Source organism: Chlamydotis macqueenii, chromosome 1 (assembly GCF_036417535.1).
Source record: "Chlamydotis macqueenii isolate bChlMac1 chromosome 1, bChlMac1.mat, whole genome shotgun sequence".
Lineage (NCBI taxonomy): Eukaryota > Metazoa > Chordata > Aves > Otidiformes > Otididae > Chlamydotis > Chlamydotis macqueenii.
In genome coordinates this window covers 50,307,897-50,331,939 of record NC_141556.1, presented here as the reverse complement: position 1 = coordinate 50,331,939, position 24,043 = coordinate 50,307,897, and the positions used below count along the sequence as shown (strand labels likewise).

At 36.6% G+C, this 24,043-nt stretch overlaps 1 protein-coding gene across 3 annotated transcripts in view; it reads left to right on the top strand.

Moving 5' to 3' along the window:
- CDK17 (cyclin dependent kinase 17) overlaps positions 1-24,043 on the top strand; it is a 96,582-nt gene that overhangs the window by 47,327 nt on the left and 25,212 nt on the right. For 2 of the 3 annotated variants that reach the window (XM_086750627.1, XM_086750619.1), the window contains 2 exons: positions 5,675-5,839; positions 12,252-12,385. In XM_086750627.1, coding sequence (XP_086606753.1) covers positions 5,675-5,839; positions 12,252-12,385 — 299 coding nt within the window. The remainder of the gene's footprint in view (positions 1-5,674; positions 5,840-12,251; positions 12,386-24,043) is intronic. The other variant, XM_086750634.1, reaches the window with a different exon arrangement.

Sequence of the window (24,043 nt, the reverse complement as noted above, 5' to 3'; positions counted from 1 at the left end):
CCCTTGCTGGAATGGTTGTGCCAGCAGGAGCCAACGTGAGCGAACTGCCCAGGTGCTGCAGAAGTCTTGCGCTGTAAGAACAGCTGGAGATCTGCTGGGCTGTGCTCCAGTCTCTGAGGATGACAATTGAGGGCAAGACTAAGATCAGAGCCTAAAATATAACAGCATTTCCCCAGTGTACTCTACCAGTTTCTAGTTCATAGACTTCCTGAGCTAGGCAAGTCTCTGTGCAGTTAGTAACCCTGAGCAGATTTCTTCTTCAGTCTCCCCTTGAGCCTTGTAAGCTTTTGCTAGTCATAACTTCCTGTGGTGAGGAGTTTCCACAGACTGTGTGATATGAAGAACCGCTTCCACGTGCCGTATGCAACCTGCCATGGCTGGCTTTTTTGGTGACCCTCACTCTTGTACTGGAGGAGCTGGTGGATGCAACTGATTCCAAGGTGCCCTCTTCAGCCCTCCTACAAACAAGTCTGTGGCTTGTATCATGCTTCTGAAGTTTTTATCTGTTTGAGAGGGGAAGACCAGAGCTGTGCATAGTAGTCAAAACACAGTAGTTCCGTACACTTACGTAGTGGCATGGAGATTTTCTGGTCCTTTTCTACTTCCCTCTTAATTTCTATCATTCGTTTGAACTGTGGCTGAATATTGAGCCAATAGCACTGTGAAAATACCTACTGTGCTTCTGGAAACAACTCCATCGTGTCAGCTAAGCCTTTGAGTGACTACAGAGTTACATTTACCAAGTAAAGTGACACTAACATAAGGAATGTTTGTGAGTTTTTTATAGGGAGATGTATTTTAAAAGACAAACCAAACCTGTAATCACAGAGAAAAAAAATATAAGCAGCAGTTTATAGATGTATGTAGTAAAAGAATTTCACTTTTACAGTTTTGACTCATCTTATTCAAGACTAGGCAGTGGCACTAAATTCACACCTTAAAAACGGCAGCATTACCCTTTAAATGTAGTGATTGGATGTATTAATAGTCCTGAAAAAAATAAATTCTTTAGTGAACTAAATGAAATTGTAACCTTGGAAGTAGTACTTAGGGATCTTCAGGCAGTGGGAGTTGTAAATTAATGTGAACTAGGATTTTAAAAAACATTTGTTAGCAAGTACTGTTAATACTTCTCTTAGTCAGAAGTGTACTGGTAATCTGAGAGTTTTTGTAACCTTCATTTCATTGTCTGTCAGTAGTTATGCCTGTCCTACTACATGACCTAAATTATTGTTGCTAAATTTTATAATGGGCTCCATAATTTAGAACAGTACTTACGACAGTGCAGGAAGGTAATAGTTTCCTATGATGGTAAAAGTTATTTCTGTATAATTGGTTCTTATTATGTCAACCATTTGTCTGTCTTCTTTTATGTACATTTGCTGTTTGCTTATTAATGTTAGCTGTGCTCATCCTTATAATTTAGCTGAACTTTTCATATGTTAGGATATTTTAGGAATTTTGTTTCAAACTATAAAGTATGTGCAAATCGTCCAGTGCCATGAGGAAAACACATTTTTAAAATAATATCTCTTCATCACACTGTCATGTTAGTAATGAAGGTAAAACTCGTCTGTTTAGTAATTCAGAGTCATAGAATCATAGAGACCACAGAATCGCAGTGTTCATAAACTCTGGCCTTTTTTACATGCTACATAGTTACAGAGTCATAGAATCATAGAATAGTTTGGCTTGGAAGGGACCTTTAAAGGTCATCTAGTCCAACTCCCCTGCAAGGAGTAGGGACATCTCCAACAGCATCAGGTTGCTCAGCGCCCCATCCAACCTGGCCTTGAATCTTTCCAGGGATGGGGCATCCACCACCTCTCTGGGCAACCTGTTCCAGGGTTCCACCAGCCTCATTGTAAAAATTTTTTTCCTTATGTCCAGTCTGAATCTACCTCCTCCTATCTTAAAACCATTACCCCTCGTCCTATCACAACATATCCTGCTAAAGAGTTTCTCCCCGTCTTTCTTATACCCTTTAGGTACTGGAAGACCACTATAAGGTCTCCCCGGAGCCTTCTCTTCTCCAGACTGAACAACCCCAACTGCCTCATAGGAGAGGTGCTCCAGCCCTCTGAGGGCCTCGTGGTCCTTCTCTGGACTCACTCCAACAGGTCCATGTCCTTGTTATGTTGGAGGCTCCAGGGCTGGATGCAGTACTCCAGATGGGATCTCACGAGATTGCAGTAGAAGGGCAGAATCACCTCCCTTGACCAGCTGGCCACGCTTCTTTTGATGCAGCCCAGGATGTGGTTGGCTTTCTGGGCTGCAGGCACACGTTGCTGACTCATGTTGAGATTCTTGTCGACCAGCACTCCCAAGTCCTTCTCCTCAGGGCTGCTCTTGATCCATTCTCCCCCCGCCTGTATTTGTGCTTGGGATAGATAAGTTTTAGCATGAGTAGACAAAAGCCATAACATACAAGGGAAGCTATCAACTCTGAGCTCTCTGGATGCAGCCATAGTCCACATGGGTGTGTACACACCAGTGCATTTAATGGTACTGGACTCCTCAGTGACTGGATGTACAGAGCTGGGTGTGGTGTGCCAGGATGGCTGAGGTGATGTGCTGGCACACTCACAAGCAGGGTTTTGCTTCCAGATGTGTGGCCCTGCCCCTTCCTTGTGCTGCCTTTGGTGCTTCTCTGACCCCACTTGAGATGTGTCCTGGCACCCTTAGTGTCTCAGTAGGATGAAAAAAGTAATGTTTTCTTTGATGCAGAGTTTGTGGTTTTGTGTGTGGAGAGTCATCTTGCCATGGGACATACATTTTCAGTTACCAAGCATCAGTCTGTTTTGGGACTTTATTCAGGGTTTAAGTTAACCTCCAAAGCGTAAGGCCATTGACACTAGTGGCAAAGTGATTTTTAGCAGTAAAACAATATTTAAGTGTTTTGGTTTAAAAAAAAATATATTTCCCCAATATATTTCCACACTAAAAAAAAAATTTGAGAACTTTCTTCCTAGATGTTTTTATTAGGAGTTAAGAAAAACCCAGAAAACAAACCAAGACCAAAAAAAAGAAAAAAAAAAAAAAACAAAAACACACAAAACCCTAACCCTCTCAAAAATCCCAACTGAGGGAATTCTGCTTTGCTTGGTATAGCATGGCTTGGTCAAAAGTAGGAGAGTTTTGTTTCCGAGATTTTCCCAGAAAAAAAAATGAGTTTGCTCTTTTTTTTTTTTTTTCCCCCCTTAAAAATTAGTTTTTGGAACAAGTAAAATGAAGAAGAATTACATGCTTAATATACATTATTTATTGCCTATATAATAATAAAAACAAAGTAGTAATTTCAAAATTATGCAAAGTAGCAACTAAACCTGCCAAGCATCAAAGTTACAACCAGTGATGACTGCTTCAACAGAACAAACTATTTGCTCATCAGGTATTTGGGTTTTCAGAGTTACCATTTGTTTGTTCAGCACTGTGTGGAAACTCAGCATGAAGTTTTTACTCTGGAAGCTAGATCAAATTCAAATCAGAGATTAGTAAGAAAATTAGAAAGCAGAAAGCAAATTCTAATATGTAAAAAAATCAAAGCAGCATTTGTGCTGTATGTGAACCTTATGTGTTTTCTGTCTTGTGATAGTAGTAGTAGATTCTATTAAAAATTTGATGTGGAAGGAATTACTGCCTGTTGCCCTAGGAGATAAATCTGCTGTTGAAGGCACAGAACAAGGAAGCTGATACCACTCTTAAATCAAAAGGGATGATTCAATGTATTAGAAACAGAAATAAGGATTTGGGACAGCGATGTGCAGAGTTTTGAGGGTGAAGACACTGATCATACTCCATGAACATATACTTGCATGTCTGGTGTATTTTTCCTCATATTCACACGCTTTGAAGCTGGGCTTATGAAGGATGCTAATTGAAGGACATAGGCAGGATCCTGCTGATATTCTGTTTTCTGCCTGAAGCATTTTAATAGCTTTTCTTTTTTTCCCGTGCAGCGGCTGAGTTGCAGTGATTTTTTTTTTATTATTATCTTAATACATTATTCATGTTTTTATGCAAAAATTTCTCACGTAATTATGTTTAAAGTCACTGACTGTCCTTGGGTAGTTCTGTCTATGTGCTTGTGTCGCTTTTCTTTAGACCAATCATAGGAATGTATCGAAAAGATTTTTGTACATGTGGGGAGGGAGGGAAGTTCCTGTCAGGATCCTGTTTTCCTTGGGTTATTAGATATTTCTTACTCTTATATTCCTTCACTATTGAAATTCTGCTTTCCATAAAATAAGTTCTCGTGATATAATTCTTCTTAACTTATTTTGGAAGGGAAAGCAAGATTTTGGGGTCCCTGCATGTTAGAATATAATTTAGGGTGATGAAATAGCATCCCCGGTTGCTCCCTGTTCCAGTGGATGTGAGGAAAGCACTGAGCACATCCCAGCTTCGTTACACCCTGGGAGCAGTGGCTCCAGAAATGTCTTGGGAGGTGCCACTACATCGAAGAACACTCACACTGTGGTTGCTTCATGCACAACTGCTGGCTCTTCTGTCTGCCAAATAATAGGAAACAACACGTATCTGTAATGGTAATAAAAATCAAATAATGGAAAAATAAAACTAGTTGAATCTAATGTGAAAATATTGTGGTCTTTTTCCTCATGTGGGGACAGTGCTTGTGTGTGGGTGCCAGGTGACTCTGACTGTTGGGTGCATTTTCTGTAGTAAGAGTATTTCTTTTTTAATTCCTTGTATGAGTTATTTGATCAGTGGTTCCGGTGTGTCTGTTTTGTGATCATCAATGTAAGCTGAGTTCTGTTCTACTTGGGGTTAAAAAGCCTCTGTGTGTTTAGAGTTAGACTGCTTCCAGTACCACAGCAATCCTTGAGTGCTAGTCCATGTGTGCTGAGTCGGGGTGCTGAGAGAACACAAACACTTAATTTCTGTGTACATTTGTATATCAGATTTTAAAACTTCTAATGTTTTACCTTTTGTAGAAAGCGTTTCTTAATAATAGTTTTTTGAAAAATCGTAAAATCCTGTGTTTGAGTCTAAGTATAGTTAACTGTTTGAGACACAATCTAGTAGAAAGCCAGAGTAGCTCATTGTATACCTAATTATTCTGATATCTTTTACGTTAATAACCTGAATTATGGCATGACAGCTCTGGTGAGTATAGACAGGTATGTTTCCTTCTAAAGACTTCCAGTAGCAAGGCCTTGCTGCTAGTGATCCTCAAGAATTTTGAGAGGGAGAATATTTCCAAAGGCTTGCAGTTGAATTTGCTCATCATGTGACTTGATCTAACAGCTGGCCTATTTAAATTATAGTAAAGATGAAACATTGTGCAGTAAGACAAATCATTAATTCAGAAGAAAAAAAATATACTGATTTTAAAAGCTATATTCTGGTTTTATTCACATTTTTAGACTGTATATTCAGATCATTTACTGATCCAGCAGCAGTGACAGAACTTAATAAAATGAAATTTGGGTAATATTTAATGCTGTGTTTTGTATTAATTGATTAATAGAGAAATGGCAGTAGTATTACGGTCTAGTGTTAGTATGAAAGAGAATCTTTCCAGAGTGGTGATTTCCTGTTTAGTAACTGTTTTTTTCTTTTTTCTTTTTTTTTTTTTTTTTTTTCTTCTGGCATGTTCCTGACACTCCTACTTGCTTGTGGGAATGAATATTTTGATCCTTGTGAATTGTAGAGCCTATTGTGAAGAATGGCAGGCCTCCAACGTCTCACAGCATGCACTCATTTCTCCACCAATACACAGGATCTTTCAAGAAGCCCCCTTTACGGAGACCACATAGCGTCATAGGGGGCAGCCTCGGCTCTTTCATGGCAATGCCCAGAAATGGGAGCAGATTAGGTAATTTACTACATTGTTTGTTTAAGTTCATTTTCCTGTGTCTGTTTTGATCCTTAGCAAGAGATGCAGTTATTCTAATGCTTTAATAAATCTCTGGGAATGCAGTAATCTTTTTCTGGAGTTGTTAGAGAAACTTCTTTTTAAGGTACTGAATGTCTCTTAAGGTTCTTGAGAAGAAAGTGATTACAAGAACACACAGAAGTCACTCATGAATTTTTGACAGTTTGCAAACTTACAAAAGTTGCAAAATAGTCTTTCTTAATACTTTGCAAGAAACCTGTGCATCTATTTCAGTCAGGCATTGGTGAGAACTACAATAAATTGAATATAGTAAAAATAGAGGATAATAATCCTATGTGTGGAATTTGAAAGAACTAGTGCATTACTCAGACTTTTCCTTATTAGAAGGAAAAAAAAAATTCAGTGGTAAATTAAGGCCACTTGACTATAATTATCTTTTTGTTGTGGTCTCCAGCTCTATTTGTGGTTCTGTGAGGCAAATAAATTACGACATTTTTTTTTTCTCTTCCTTCAAGTAATTTGTCATGTCGCTGCCTCCAGTCACCGTTAATATTTTACCCTGTTTTTATGTTATTTTAAATTATGCTTAATTAATTGATACTAGAAAATGAGAGCAAGACACAGTTTAATTAGAATTTTATGAATTTTTCAATCTTTTGCCCTCCTTTAGACGTATATGATAAACTGAACTCCTTCAAGATAAGCTATGAGTCTTCAGGATAGTAATCAAACCACTTATATCCTCCTCTGCTGTGATATCACCCGTCATGTTCAAAATCTTGCCTTTTTACAGTTTGTGCTACCATTCAAACTGCAAAAAGAATTATGTCCTATTGAATGGACTTTAGCAGCTGTTGTTACCACAGAAGAAAACAGGTTTTAATGTTCACATTTTGGCTATTATATCAATTCCTGATTTCACTCAAGTCCCATACACTTCATTTTTTTTCTTTTTTACCTAGCCAAGCTTTGCTTAAGTTGCCAAGAATCTAACAGGAAGACTAAGTCTAAAAAGAAATAATTGTGTCCCTGAATAAGTCTCTGATTAGGAATATTTAGTCTTTTATGGATTATTTGTCAAATCAGATGCATACAACCTGTGTACAGGAACAGCAGAGATGTGTACTTCTGCACTGTTCTTCTTGTGTGTTGCCTTTTAAAAACATTCTATAGCATTTTAAAATGTAAATCTACCAGTAACTTGTTCATCTTCAAAATTTCACTCTGAACTTCAAACAAGCTTTGCAAAAGGGAAATTCATAGACAGTTCTTGGTTTTTAAAATTATTTTCCAGTTTTCTCAAAGCTTTATTTTTTTACCTGAAAAAACCTTAATATAGAAGTATTGCAGAAGAATGCCATTGGTTTTGATTTTTTTCAGGTGATCAAGTTTTATAGGTGATCATGTGTTTAAGTAGCACTCACAACTTTAATACGTTAGTCTGTAGGAAGTGTTAAAATAACATGTTTTCAATAGCTACAGATTCCTCTATAATTTGTTATTTCATTTAAGTTGTATGGAATAGATTTACCAAGTTTACCCATGTGTATGTTAAAAACCTGGTTTTGTTTTGGATGCAGTGATGCTGTTAATGATGCCATTTTTTGTACTTCTTCATTTGATGAAAATTTAAACTACTTGTTATCTAGTGGTAGATAAGACAAGTACAAGCTTATAGAAGTGTAATTACTAATGCTCTTTCTGCTCCTTTTTCACATCTTTCCTCCTTTTGTTCCTTCCATATGAGAATGGTTATTACTCAGCAGGATGCTGAGTTTTTCTCCATTGCGATAATGACATCAGAAATGAAACAGTCAAATATTCCACACTGCATGAGACTTTTTTTTTTCTTTGCTTTCTTCATTCATCCTCTTTTCTTTCCACTTTTTCTTCTATTCCAGTGCTGTGAAAATGCTATTAGAGAGATATCCTTGAAATGTCATAAAATAGTGATAATAATGTCAGTAAAAGGATGATTATTCGGTTAAAAGACAGATTAAAGTGAGACCTGCCAAAACTGCATCTGCATGCTGCTTGCTTTTGAATGAGATTATCAATATAAAAATTGGTTGAGAAGACCAGAAGAGTTTTGGAGTTTTGTTTGTTTTCTGAGCACTGAACATAGCTCCTGCTGTTGCGGTAATGTGTAAAATCTTAACATATTTTTGAAATAATTTCTACTTGGAAGCATCTGTTAGCTGTAGGTTTTGTAAAATGTTCTGTAAAGACAAAAATTCTGAACTAATCTGTAAAAAGTGTGTCTTTGTTTAAAATTTTGTAGTAGTTTTTAATTTAGTATTCAGTTATCGTGATTTTTTTAAATAACGTAGATGACTCTCAGACCAAATTGTAAATCAGCCGTGCCACTGATGCAGATGAAGGTCTACCTGAGATTTTTTTTTTTCAGCTCACATATATCTGTACAACTTCTGAAGTCTTGCACCTGTAGAAACATTCAACTACTGCAGTCCAGATGGAGCCAGAGCTAATAAATCCTTTTTGGAGCTGACCTGGCTGAATGCAGAGCTACCTTAGCTCTCCTTGTTCCATATTTGTATTCCTGGGAACAGTGGAGAGGCACTTGGAATATGTAATGCCAGCACGGAGCTGACGCTAAGCTTCCTGGTGAACCTCAGTAGCAGCCAGGAGAGAGTTTAGTCCTGCTTTTGCCAATTGTGTTGATATAGTTATGGAGAGGCTTTGTTTCTTTGTCATAAATATTGGAATTGAAAGGAATGATGTTTCCATACAGCATTCATAGATTGGTAAAGTTAAATACAGAGGCAATTTCTCATTATTGCCTTCCTCAGCTGAGTTGCTGTTACTGAAACTAACCGTAAAATCTAGCCACTTCATAGAAAAGTAAGCTGTGGAAAAGCGCACCTTGGAAGGAATCCAATATGCAAGTCACATGACCATTTTTGTAATCATTTGAAATAAGATGGAAGGATCATGCAGTCTGACTCAGCACTGACTAGGTAGTGGATATTATTTTAGCTCACTTGCAGGAGTTCTCATTTGCTGCACTGGAGGTTCCCTGTATGAGTTTCTTCTGCAGTGCTTTCACCACAGCTGAAATGAGGACAGCCTTTTCTTTTAAATGTCCTTCCATAGTTTTCCTGTTATATTGTGGTCTTCTACAGCTTTTCATTACATGGCTATACTGGATATTTAATTAGATATGCAGAGTACATTAAAATAAACATCAGTGTAAGAGGATGGCTTGGGTATTCAGTGAAAGCCATTCAAGAAATTATTGTACTATTAAAACTGCTGAAAACCATACAAGCTGGCTTTGGTGCAGGTGAACTTGCCTACAGAAAAGCTTAGTGAAATTAAGGAAATACTTGCATGATTTTTGTTGTTGCTTAATCAAATATTATAATCATTCACCTGTGTAAAATTATCAAAATGCCTAAGTTAATGCCTTATTCCTAGGTTTATGCTATTAAAATAATGACCATAAGGCTCTACTAATGCCTTTTTAATTGAATAAAGTAAAAGGACACATTTGTATTACATGATAACACAGTCAAGATTTTTTTTTAAAGCTTCAAAGTGTCCCTATTCAGATTATAATTAAAATATATTGAAACTCTTATAGGAGCGGTTGGGTATTTAGCCCGTCAGAAATTCAGGCATGTACTTAATGATAGATTTTCAGATGCTACAACCAGTATCTTGCTTAAACCCTTTTGGTTATGGGTATGTAGTTTATCCAGACTTACCAGAATTAATCATATCACAGCAGTATTCAAAATAGACTGACTATCATGTTATTTAAGTCTGAAATACTACATTTTTTTACGTCAGTGGTACAGGCCCCCTTGGTCTTCACATTCCTGATTTATAAAGTACAGAATCTCCTTGCCCATATGTATAGGTTTATGTCACCGGTTTTTGAAACAGTCCTTAGTTCTGTATTATTGGAAGATGACCTGTTTAGCAGAAGAATTATCTTTGTCAACTTGGATGCTCTCTGTAGTTCTGAGCATTGCCTTTTGAAGTGTCATTTTTTTTTTAACAGTAATTTCATAATACATCTGCGTTTGTGAATTGAACATTGTATTTTAAGATAAAAAGTATGACAGTATCAATCACATGATTACTTTGATAAGTGTCAGTCTTTTCTAAAAAGTAATGATGTAATTGCTCCATGGCTTAAAATACAATACTTCATTCATTTGTCAGTCTTATTTTGTGACTTTGCCCAGATAATTGTCTAGCTTGTGTAGCATCTCTAAAGAAAATAGACTTTCGGGCCCAATCAATGGGCTTGTACTAACATGAGGATAAATAGGTTGGGGAACAGTTGTCAGTAGCTCTTACATTTAATTTTAAAAACCAAATCTTGAGAGCTGTAGTTGCTAAAATAGATTACATGATCTCTCATTAAAGTATTTTAGAAGAGAATCTTTATTAAAGAATAGATGTGGTGAGTGTGCTGTTTATCAGATACAACAATGCTGGCATAACAGCTTTGCTGCAAATAGTGTTTTCAGTAATGCTTTTTATATTACTAAAAATAATTTCTTACAGTTTGTAAGAGATTTTTTAACAAGACAGCTATCAAGTCACTATAGAGAATAAGAGTTATTTCCTAGAGACTAGGCAAAAAAGAGTCACATTTTGTTTGCTTAGTTTAAGGTTAAGGCTCATCTTTAGGGACCAGTTTCTGAAAACCTTTTCCTCTGTCTCAAACTACCATGCCTGTAGAAGCACTGAGGAGTATTTACGTTGTTTGAAACTAGAAGATTGCTGCTTATTATGCAAGGAGTGCAGCTTACTTTTTTTTCTCATTCAGTTCAAAGCTGAGCATGACTTGCAGGGAAAATTCTGATGCAATGTGGATTTTTAGCAAAATCCAATTTAGATCCACACTGATGATGGCAAATTTGCTTTATGCACGAGATGCATGATCAGTTTGTGTATTTAATTACAGTACTTTCAGTTAAAATACCTATACCTTACAAGTTAGATCTTTTTATATCCATTCTGTTTTCTGTAAAAGGAAATTCTTTGTACTGAGGAAGAATTTGAGCCTTTGAAGTCTACATGATTCTATGTGAGACAAGCCAGTGCTGATAACCAAACGTTGGCCTAAAGGCTTTTTTTCCTAGAAAATCCAACTTCCTTGCCTGTTGATAGGGATAAAATTTGCTTTTTCTCTTTTGATTTTTTAATTGCTGTAATGCTGTGCAAATGTTAAATATTTTCAGGTATGTTGGTGGTAAGGCTGAATTGAGCTCTGTATGTTTTGCTAATATTAGCATTTTTTTAGGAGTAGAGTTCTGAGATTTTCAGTTGTTCCTCAGGTTCTCTTTTACCCTGTTACAAGATCATGCTTAATACCAAGGATCAGGAGAGGGCAGGGAAATGGGTGTCTTTTGATGCACCTCCTTTATAAATGTAAGTATTTAATCTCTGTAGTAATTTGGAGTTCAAATATTTCAGAGGTGATGATGGAGCATTACTTGTAGTGAATTGCTTGTATGACCCATTTCCCATTGTGTGTCATTTTGCAAGTCATTTGGTTGTTTATGCTGTTAATGACACCACCTTGATCTTCATCCATTATGGTGTTTGTCTTCTGAAGTCTGGAAGATCCTGTGATGCTTAAAAGTAGTGTATATGTATATACATAGTATACATAAACCATTTTGTGTGACTGAATCTACAGGATTGTGTTTAAAGACCATTTTCAGTTGACATGAAGATCTTGCAACATCATATAACTTAGGCTGTCTGTTATCTAAATTCCTTCATAAGGTCACAAATTTCACTTAATTGCTCCTAAATATCAGGTCCTCTGCATTGTAGGCCTCTATTTAGGCAGTCAGAATATGTCCCCTTCCTCCACACACACACTCCCCAATGGTTTTTATATCTGAAGTTTCAGTATTCGGCATTTCTGAAAATAATGCCAATACCGCTCAGGTTTTTTTAAGCTTTCTGAAGATACATTTAGATAGCTAACATGAGATACTCAAATCAGACTATCTGAAATATTCTCAGTAGTGTTTTATATCCAAGAGCAGCAAAAAGAGAAGAGATAGTAAGGGAGTTCAGGAACTGAAGCCATGAGGAGAAGGTGACTTGTAGGAATTAAAATTGGGATTGGACTGTTTTCTGTTTAGGAGGAATGAGTTCTGCTGCAAACCAAATAAGAAAAGTAATGATAGGATTTGTGTAGAATTTCTGTAAAGTAATCCCATTCATTTTGTGATTCCTGAGCCATAAAAAGTATATCAAGATTGTCCTGAATGTGATAAGTCTTTGACTGACATAAAAACATGTACGCAGTAATGTTACAGTTGTTTTCCATCTGTACAAGAGAGATGTTTGGTGGAATAATGATTAACTGTTTTCCCTTCTTTTGATTGTTTTTAAGATATTGTTCATGAAAATCTGAAAATGGGGTCAGATGGGGAAAGTGACCAAGCTTCTGGAACGTCGTCTGATGAAGTTCAGTCTCCCACAGGAGTTTGTCTCAGAAATCGGATACACAGACGAATCTCAATGGAGGTAATTCACTTTTCATATAAGAGTCATTTATATTGACAAGAGAGTTGGGGGTTGCTTTAATTGTTCGTTGTAAGTGCTTGTCTTCTCACTTGACTGTAACTGTTCTGACATATATTTAGTGCAGAGACCATTATTTTAATATAACTTAAATTTCTGTCTCCATTTGTTACGCAGAAATAAAATGGTTATCTTGCATTGTTTATGAGCTGTTAATTCTGAAAATTAAATATGTTTTGAAACTTGGATTTTTAGGAAGGATTTGTTAAATGTGGCATTAGAATATGTAGCATTAGAATATCTTTTCATCACGTTCTGTGCAATTCACTGGGCATATTCAAGAAGATACAGTGTTTAGACATTTTTTACTTAAGACTAGTTTATAATCTTTGTAAAACTAATGCTACAGCAGCCAGAGTCCTGACTGCTTCAACCTTTCCCTCTCTTCCTGTTTTTTAATGAACGGAACTTTACAGGATGGTAAACAAAAGGAGGAAAAGTACCTTATGAATAACTGTGCACATAATTTCCTTTATTTATTAGTCTTATTATGAGTACTAGCCACCCGTGTGCTTGCTTTGTTGTCATTTCCCTTGGTGAAGAAAAACAGAACACTTCCCTGTTTCTTGAGTGTATGAGAGTTACAGTTATAACGATGCCTTTGTTAGAGAAGCATGTAAAATTTTCTAGTTCTGCTTTACACATATATACCAGTATGCATAGTTTGTAAGATTTTAAATCTTCATTCAAAGCCTGATATCAAATACAAGATTGGGAAAACAGATCTGGATAAGTTACAGTAGAGTGTACATGCCAGAAATTTTTTATTTGTGAGGCATTCCGTTATGCTTGGAATTCCAAGATTCCAAGCATGTAATGCTGGTATGATTCCAAGAACTTGTGAGTTAGCTGTATTAATTATTTATATAGTTTCTAGCACCTTGGGGGAATTGTCTTCAAATGTATTCATGTATATTCTGTGAGATTTGTAACGTTTCCCTCGAATTGCTTCAGTATTGATATGGTGACTTTTCCAATAGGGTTTCAAGCTCGTGTCTGCAAACACTCTCACTTCTGAAATTTAAGAATGGTGTGATTGAGAGATATTTTTGGTTCACTTAAGTTTACTTCTTAGAAGTGCTTGGTGGCAGAGTAGGTGAGGTTTTTACCTGTTTGTCCATTCCAGAGGAAAAACCAATAACAATCTTTGTAGCTTTGGTTAAAATACTTTTCTAATTGTAATCTTTTCAGTTGACTTTCTAGTTTCCTAAGTGAAAATGCCTTAAGTGATCACATCAGCTGCCGATTTTTCCCATGGGTCATGTTCTGTCAGTTTTGACAGATGGATAGAAATCTCACGTGCTAATTTTCTATTAATTTCTGTGAAAAAAGATCTGCATTAGGAGAGATTGCTAAATGTATCCACTGCTACGAAGGATGCAGCCTTTATTAAACACCACAGTATCCACATATAAGTTGAGTCTCAAGACATACATCCATAGAAATCCAAATCTTACTGGTTTTGCTGTTTGTGCAATGGGATCACTTGCTTCTTTGGCCTTTGATATAATCAAATAAAGGTTTCCTCTTGTACCAAATCTTCCCTATATGCCCTGGGTGATTTGTGCCATGGAGCTGGCTGGTTCAATAGTAATTGCATTATATAAAGAGAAAGAAACAATCTTTGTGTTGAAGTAAGTTTATATTTTTTCAGTTTTATTTTGATGTTTTGTGGGATCTGACATCTCTAGACATCTTTGGGTAGCCTGAGGCCGTATTCCCTTTATAGTCATTTAGCTGTATGCCATACATACAGGTTAGAGTAAATTAGTATGTGTGTGATAGTACATTTTTGCTGTATTCTGCTGAAGTCCTTAGTCACACTTGAAATCCATTGTAGAATGTATTTGATTACATATACAAAGTTGGATAAACTCAGTTAAGCAGTATTACTCATTCCTCTGCATTGAGATGAATGTTCCTGTCACACTATGGATATATTCTTCTATTGTGTTTAGTTTGGCCAAGTATTCACTGTATTTGGAATATTTTTGTATGTAATTTCTTGGTTATATATGTTTGTTTCTCTCTGCTGAATTGATGGAAGTCCTGATTTGTTTTGAAGGTAACTAATCAGGTAAAGCTGAAACCCTGGAACAGTACTTTTTACTTGCAAGAGCTTTGCATATATAACAAAATTTTTCATGCTCAGCTTGAACTTCCTCTAGAATTCTGAAAATCAGTGGCCCATCAAAAAAACCAAAAACCAACCAACCAATTTTTTTTTAAATGCTTGCTAAATGCATGCATACTATAATCAAAGTGCTAATTACCAATGCTGAGTATGAGTACTCCTGGGATGTTTTGTACATTAGAATACACATTTTGAGTCTTAGCATCCATCCCCACTGCAGTGAATCATACAATAAAGCTGCTTTCTGTGTAATTGTTAAATAATTCAGAACTATAAATAAACTTGTAAATAATAAATAAATAAATAAAAGTATTGTCGAACGGCAGACAGATTCTCTTGTCCAGAGTATATGAAAGATTTTGTTGGGAAACAAAGCTTGATCTTTCTAAAATTTTCATATAAAGATATCCTGGAAGATAGAGAAGTGCGAAAGAGACAATAGAGATGGGACTAGAAAATGTGTTTATTGTAGGAGAATCTCCATAGCAATAGAAAGCTGAAATTTCATAACCTTAAGTTGACCTGATTTAGATAGGAAATCATCATACTGCAATGTAACCTAAATAGAAGCCGTTTAGATATGAAGTAGAGAAAATGCAATGAGAGAGAATCCTGCTGTGCAGTGAAAAATCTGCTGGGGTGAAAACTCCATCCACAGTAGCAGCCATGGAGATACTAGCTTTCAATCTGTCATCCCCCTCAGATGACATAAAATTTAGGCCAGCATGACTGTTACAGACAGGGAGACAACGTGCATTTGCTTCTGAATTTGACAACACTGCAGTTGTGGTACTAGAATTTTTTTTTTTTTAATCATTGTTCATTGTTATCGTATGCTTAGAAAACAAAGAGAACATACCAGAATCTCATTGTGTTGCCTAGATAAAGTTTATTTTGTCTATAATGCGCAGGCTACAAATGGTCCATAAAGCAGTTGCTTTTTTTTTTGTTTTTTTTCCTCCTTCCTTCCCCTCATTCAGGAACCATGCTGACAGTAGGTGTGAACATCTGTTATGCAAGGAATTTGGCTTCCAAGAGCTGTTAGATTTTAATTAAAATGTCTACTAACATCATGCTAATATTACCGTGATTACTTAGTAAATCAGTAAAACTATTTATCAAAACAGGTGTATGAAATAATTTTTTTTTTCAAGCACCAGAAGCAATGCAGCCTAAGAATGAATACATGTGTGTCTGTATTTTAAGTGTAGATACTTTCATCATGTAATGAGAAACACTTCTCCAGATCATGGAGTTACAGCTTAAAGCATTTTCACTTTGATTTGCTGGAAAAGGAGACATGGGCAGTAATGCATTAATATAAATTAATGTCTCAAGCAGTAAGTGTTCACTGGGGGCCCTGTGCCTGTGCACTGCATGGTGAATGCTTCATTAAGAATTGTGTTGGATGAAAAATAGGGAGATACAGTCTGTGCAAATTGAAACATCTGTTTCCCTTTCCCAGAAGTCCAAGGTCTGTAAGCTGTCTTCGCATGTGAACTGGCAGAGGGCCATAACCCACTGTTCACCAGCCTGTTTCCCAGATATTTTATCCTGAGAAACAGTTCTTATCCATCTGACTGTCACGTTAGTGACAGGAGCGTGTTCCAGATCAGGCTTCTCCTACCACACTGCTATAGTTCTCCCCTGGGAGGATTAGCGGCAGGGTTAGTGCTTTTAGCTGAAGCAAGAGAAATACAAAGGCTGTGAAGTGACCCCGTAGTCATGTGTGCATTGTAAAGAAAGAACCTAGGTAAGAAATAAGTTTTTTTGTGAGCTCTGCCCTTTACCAGGTGTGTGGCTGCTTCAGGGATCTTGACACAGCTCAAATAATTCGATCTGCTGTTTATCTAGCTGGACAAACGTACCTTCTCCAGAGAAAACCCCCCCCAAAATATTTGATGTTTCATCTCACGTGGTGCTAAGATGTTCTGTTTGTAGACTTCAAATGTAGAATGTGATTTAGGTCCCCGTCCACATGTGCAAATAGGGTGCTTTTGGCTCCTTTAAATTGTTTAAATTCTTGAACAGTAAACTGGATTGCAGTACTGATCCAGGCTTTCAGTAAGAGAAAGTACAGTATTTTCTCCTGTCATTAGTTTTGGACATAGGAAGCACTGTATCAAAGAGAGCATGGAGTGTCAGCCCTACATCTCTTGCCGATCAGGAGGCTCCCTTGGATCCCCAGCAGGCGTTACTACACAGTGCCTTCTCTGAGCACAGGTTCTTCCTTTGCCCTTCCTTCTGTGCTTGGCAGCCATACATGTAACTCTTTCTGCCTTATTTACTGGATGTTGTGTAATTTCCTTCTCTGCATCTCCTGAGAATGCATAGCTTTTCTTATGATCATCTCTTCTGTGAATCTAAGCATGTGGTCACCTACCGGATGATTTCAGTACTTGACAGAAAAAAATTGAAGCTGAATACAATCAAGACTTTGATTTTCAGTCGTCAGTGCGTTATGTTGATTCAGTCATGTTTGGCCACTGTCTCAACCTTTTGCAAGGTTGCACTAGAAAATATGCTATTATTTTTGTAGACTTCTGCTTTCAAGTTCACGTGTTTTCAGAATCCCTCTTCTGAAAACACAAGTGCATGGTCTAAATTGCTAGTATGGTTTTGATGAAACTGGTGGACCTCCTTTTCTATTTCATTGTCAGACTTTCATTTCTTCTACAGAAGAAAACTGAAACTGCAACAAGAAAAATAATTTCAGCTTGGATAACAGACAGACTTCTTTAACCTGCCTTTTACTAAATATTCTAGGGGTAACTGTTATCAGCAATTGATGCTTTTTTTGCCCTTCTGTTTGGAATCTTTGTAATCCTGATGCTGAAGTTCTTACATTCCACTTGCAAATGCTACTTCCCTTAGAAAAGTTACTACACTAGGCATTACCCTTTCTGTAAGGATTGAATATCTGGATTTTTTGGTTTTGCTTTTTCATAACTTGGTTTTCCTTTTAAGTTCTGTGTAAGAGTAGTCTGCTATCATATTGAATGTGTTCAGCCACCTACAAAACATATCTTTAGTAAGCACTGGAATCCAGGAGATGAGAAGTCAGGACTTGGATGCAGTTTCATACCCTGCACTCCACCCTCAAAGTCCTGTCCAGGAAGGTCAGATTTCCAGTTTCCATATTCAAGAAGTTGGTTTATTTTGGATTAGCCAATTTCTTCATGGGACTTTCCATTTGGTATTTGCATCTTTGTGTTGATGTGACAGGTTCATGTTAGTAGTGAACATTACAGAGTTTAAGAGTCCAAGCTTGCATTTGTGCAATAAGATGTTATGTTTTGTTTCTCTTGGTATTTTTTCCACTTCTCTTCCTGTCCACCTCATTCGTATTGTAAGCCACTAAACTTAGGCTGCCTTTTCCTTTTGGGCAGTTTCTCCTGCTACTCTGTAACAGAAACTGATGAAAACATACAGAAATCCATGTTTAAAAATCAGAAAGGTGTAGTAGCAAATGAGACAGAGCTTGCTTTCTTAGTATGTGTTACTGCACAGCACCTACCACTGAGTCAGACAGCCGTAAGACCCTGGATTTCAGCAGGGTTTATGTTAAGAGGCTAATGTCACAGCAAGATGTCTTGTTAGGTGATAATTTAGCCAGACAAAAAAAAAGGTCAGACATGACCTTTTTATGGTTATTGGTATTTTTCTTATTCTTCCTTACGAGCTCTCGGAGATGCAATAAAGTAATAACAAAACAAACAAAAAAAAAACACCCAAGAAGAATTTTGAAGTACTTCTGGCATAATTTGTCACAGATTTCCTGTGTATTTATACACTTGATGAAAAGAAAGTGATATCTCACATTTGAGTTTTATTTTTCTTTTTTCAGATTTCTCAAAACTAGTTTTATGTGTCACATGTTTTTGGTTTGGTTTGGTTTGATTTCATTGGTTGTGAATAGAAACTCCTGGAATGCAGTTTCTGAATAGTGTATTTGTGCTGAACAGTTTCAACCTTTCACCTTAAAACTGCTGGGAGATATGAAGTAAATAAAAAAATGCCTGTGGGTTTTTTTTTTAAAAAACAAACAAACAAACCAAAAAACCCCCCAAAAACCAAAGAACAGTTTTTATTCAGCTAGTCAGTAATCTAAACAGCATATCCATGAAATTAAAATTCTTGTTAAAAGGGTTTTGAATAAGAAATTATTCAGAATTCATATTTTTGACTGTTTATATGAAAAAATCCTGTGTATTGAACTAAAATACTGATTGTGTGGGTTTGAAAATACTAATTGTTACAAACATCAGTGAAAAGATAGTTAAGATTTCTTTTTATAAGTTTTTCATTGTGCTCAAGTAAATAAAAGCAAAGGTATCTGCTTGCGATTCTGGTTTATGTACTTTTAAAAAAAATTTTTTTTATTTTTTTATTTTTATTTGAGTGGCCATAGCTTCTGTAGATACTGGCGATAACTTTCTTGAACTCCGGGCAGTAAAGTTCCTGCTTTGTTGATTAATCTCCCAAAATAGAGATTAAACCTTAGTATTCTTAACAATATCAATATTTCATTGATTACAGTTGGCTCCGTGTCTTTTCCTAGCATCTCAACATCAAATCTGACAAACTATGTTTATGTTGGGGAAGAAATAGAGAATGTAGAAACGTAACATAGAATCACAGAATGGTTTGGGTTGGAACGGTCCTCAAAGATCATCTAGTTCCAACTCCCTTGCCGTAGGCAGGGACATCTTCCACTAAACCAGGTTGCTCAAAGTCCCATCCAGCTTGGCCTTGAACGCTTCCAGGGATGGGACATCCACAGCTTCTCTGACCTTTGGCAGTGGGACAGTCCTGCCTGTCGCTGCCGCCTACGAACCAAGGTGAAACAGTTGGGATTGTACACGCAGTATCTATGGTAACTGGTGTTTTTTCTGGGTCTGAAATAGCCTGTGGACTCAATCTCTTGATAAAATCCCTGAAAATATTTTGTGTACTTGTTTTAATTAGCATATTGGAAAAAACCCTCTTGATTTAATTGATGAATGAATTTTATATTTTGGGTCGTTTCTATCCCAAATATAAAAAGCCATCTGATTCCGTGCTCAAAACTGATACTTTCTTAAATTGTGCTGCATTTCAATAACTTGGCTGAAAACCAGCATGGATTTATGGAGTGAGAGGCAACAGTAGATGGATCTTAAGATTATATTTTTGTTATTGCTTCTAACAGAAGAAAGGGTTCTTCAGTGACCTTTTCCTCAGATTTAACAGAATAATAATTGGTTCATTGTGATTTAATGTTTTCAGTAAAATAACATCATTCAGGTGTAAAGGAAATATGTAGTATCCAGGTGTAAACCATTCTACAGAATGTAGGAAAAAAAAATGCACTTCCTGCAACAGAAAGAAATTATATCTGTCAGTTGAGTGGGGGAATGATGGTGGTTTTATGTACCCAGTAGGAAAACTGGTATAGGTAAATCATACCAGCTGTTAAAATAGTGGTTTTGGTTACAGTAATCAAGGCTTATTTATAAAGATGTTAGAATAGCATGCTGCGAGGATACTATAGTTTTCTTTGTTTCTTTTGATGGATGTGTATGCTGGTGTTTTGCTTCAAGACGAGCAAGGTCTGAAGCAAAAGGTCTACAGGGCTGCAACCAAACAACAAAATTCTCTATAAATATATTCTCTGGTTTGAGGTTGTTATTTTTTTCTATTTGGTTTTGCCTGTAGCAGTCCTGTTTTGTGTCATAATTCTGTAGAGGATCCAGTTGGCTTCAACTGTGCTAACTCTGTCATTTGAGAAAAATGCATTGAAATTTGATAAGGCAGCCTTCAGAAAAAACTCCACGTGGTATTTCATATTAAAATAGTACAGTAGGTGCAGATACGTAAAGTTGTGTATTAGAGTGCTTAAATTCTCATTGGCGTAAACAAATGTTTTTCAGTTAATTTGTTTGCGTACCATGAAGTAGCACATAATACACGTTTTTATCTAAAATATGCTATAAGAAGTGGATTTTTTTTTTTCAGTAAGCATACCGTGAAGTTGAACTGTGTTGCGTAGAGGGTTATGCAGTGTAGCATTTTAGATCTTGTTAAGCATTCTCCAGTGAACAAAAGCACTGTGACTTATTAGTGGACAGCTTGTGGTTGCAGCTGATGTGTCTCGCTGGTGTTTGCTCAAACTGGTGAGAAGACTAATTCAAACCGATGCTTACACAAGAGAGCAAAGCATTTTCATTTTATCTATAGTGAATTGTTTGTGCTGTCAGACTGATGTCTGTAGACTTAGAAGAACAATTCTTTTTCTTTGTGAGGCTGTAACAAAATTTTGTTGATGGAATTTAACAATATTAACTCCTGAAAGATAAGCTGAAATTTCAGGGAGAGGTGGAGAGCTGCTGCCATATAGTAAGTACGTACGTTAAGTAATGGTTGGTCTGGAAATGTAACTTAGCAATCAAGGGAAGAACCAAAGCAGTAAGGATTGGTATATAACGATGCAGCTTGGCAATATGGTTTGCATCATCCACTGACTACCTGCTCCTGACGAAGCCAGCTGCTTTCTTCTCTTGACTCCTAAACTTGCATCAGCAGATAATTACTCACTTTGTTTTGAAGGGATAGTTTTCCTGCCAGTTGACTTTCTCTGCACCGCATCACTGCGTCGTTAGCTTAGAGCCTTTTCTCCTCCAAGAAGCGATGGCCAAACATCTGGCTACAGACAATGAAATACCGGGTTTGGAGGTAGCCTGCAGTTAGAGTAGCTAAATGAAACATTCAGGGAATAGTGAACTGAGGCTGATGCTGTCATTAGACTGAGGCTGATGCTGTCATCGGTTTCCCTTCCGTTTTTGCTGAACGAGACATTTGGTACTACAGGATTGTCTTTTTTTTTTTAATTTTTTTTCCCTGCTGCTGCTCCACTGCAGAAGCCAGAATCTATCTTCTTTTGCTGCAGTTGTGAGCACAGTAGCAGCTTGAAATAGCCTAACCGTTGAAAGATCGATGGCACTTGTAGCCCAATAGATGTGGGAAAGATTTATTGTTGCTACTCCAGCAAGAAATAAGCAGACTATAAATTGCACATTTGCTAAAGGATAAAAATAAAAGTAGTCTTAGGGGTTTTTTTTTCTGCTTTTTGTAGAATAGTGAGGATTGGACTTTGGAACACATCAATGAATCCTTCCCTAGGTCAATTTTCTGGTTATTAATTTATTATTGTTGTTGTTATTCTGTTTTGTGCAAAATATTAGTGTTTATTGTCTAAATGTATTGTGTAAATAAAGATATAATGACTTGAGTCATCAGAAGAGAGACTAAAAAGTGTTATTATTTCAAGTTGCTTCTTTTTAGAGCTTTTTAAACAGGTATGGTTCAAACATTCAGTATCCTGAGTTAGAATCATCTTTGTTTCATTTTAGTGGAATTTACTGAAGTGTGTAGTGCATCTTGGCAAAAAAAATAAATAATGAGTTAAGGAAAAACATAAGTTGTTGATTTTAATATCTAATTTAAAGTGTGAAAAGTTAACAGGGTTGCATTCACAGATAATGGGTTTATCATCTGGTTTATTATGTGGAAAAACATACTTTCTTGACAGAGTTTAAAAGAAGTGAAAATTGATCTGTTGACTAGGAATGAAACTTCCTGAAAAGTGTCACGCTGTGGCACTAAAAAATATTACATGGAGCTTGTAAGCTTGTATTATGAAGAACAGGAGATCAGAAGAGGATAGATAGCCCCTATCCTGGGCCATCCAAAAGGGGACCAGAAATAAAAAATATTGGAATGTTTGTTTTTTACTTCCAAGTATGTATGAAAAACAGGAGAATTTTTTTTTTTTTAAATTTGGAGGACATGTTTGTTTACTTATAATGTTGAATTACTCAGTTCACAGGACCTGCAGGATTTAAGTTGAAACTCCTGCCTCCTTTTCTTGTGCCCAAATGTAAGTAGTCAGTGGTAGACAGAACATACACATCGAGTTAGAGCAATGCAGTTGGATGCTAGCCAGGCAAAAGAAAAGGCTCGACAAAGTGTAGCTCCTCTCAGAGCATTTGCTGTAACTAGCGTTAGAAATAGATAGTAAAGATAAGCACAAGTCAGCGTAGTTTATCTCCACAGAAAACAAAGTGATATTAGTGTCTAAGTGTTACATGTTTATCTGCCATCAAGCAGAGTAGGACAAATGTGACTCTCGTTTCAGGCAAATTATAAAAATAGTATGCATTTCTCAGCCAGTAATAAAGCAGGACTGAGAATAAACATTGCACATGAAGATAGAAAATGTGGTCTTAAGATGTAGAGGAGAGAGAAAATGCCATGAGCATTCTGGCTACCCTAGCAAAGCAACTGGTGCCTGAATATGTTCTCCAGAATGTAGTCTGGAACTGGATCAAAAAATAGCTCATTAAGCAACATACAGTTAATCGTAGACATTTGAGCATTTAACAGTACTGCGGTTACTGAACACTGATGTATTCTTTTGCAAGTTGACCCTGAAGATAACCATGAAAGAATCAAACTAGAAAATGTTATGAATTGTGACTGGAAAAATAAATCAAGTGACATAAAAGAAAATGCTATCATTTTAATTTTCTAAAAGATAGTTTATTTTACCTGAAGTACTTTGTTGTCCCTGAAAGCAAAGGTTTTGCATTCCAGTAAACCTTTGCTTGTTAGAGTTACAAAGGAATTCACCCAGATTCCCTCTGCATAGTTGAGGGTCTGTCTACACCACTTGTACACCTGTTATGTTTAAAAACGGATACATAAGATAGCATAGCGAGTTACTGTCATTTACTACCTTTAAAAATGAAACAAAAATTGAAAAGATTCATAAAGGGATGCAAAATGAATTAATGTTAAAAATGGAGTTTAACTCTAGTGTTGACAAGCTCAAAATCTTAAGTTTCAAAAACTAAAGAGCATAGGGAAAACAATCAGTCCTGCCATTAATTTTACATGCTTGATTATTATGTCTTTAAACAGCATTGTAGCATGATCTTGTAACAGCCTGCATTTTTAACAGCCTGCTAATAATTTCCATTAAAAAGGGTTTCTTGGTTTCAGTTGTTTTCCTTGGTTTAAATTTTTTTCTTTTATTTTTTTCTGAGAAATGCTAACACGTCATTATACGTTTGGTTGGTCATTGAAATTAGTGTGGACAAAGTCCTCTGTCCCAAAGATGTTTCTTTCATTGTTTCGTGGAATTCCACAGAATTAGAAATTCTTAAAAATCTCTGTTTTCTGCTGTTGCTTACACTCCAGCCTGGAGCAGCATGCCAAAATGGCAGCAAGCCATGGGGTTCGGAGGAGCAGGTTTTGCTGCTACTAAAGCAGCCATGGGGAGATAGCAATGGGGTGGCTGCACTAGCAGCATGAGGGACTGGAGATGGTGGTTATGTCTAACATGCAACTCTGGCCTTCAGATGCTGAGGCCAGCGTTTCGGCCTGGATGTCCTCTCTCTAAAGGCTGTTCAGGACCAGTGGGGAAA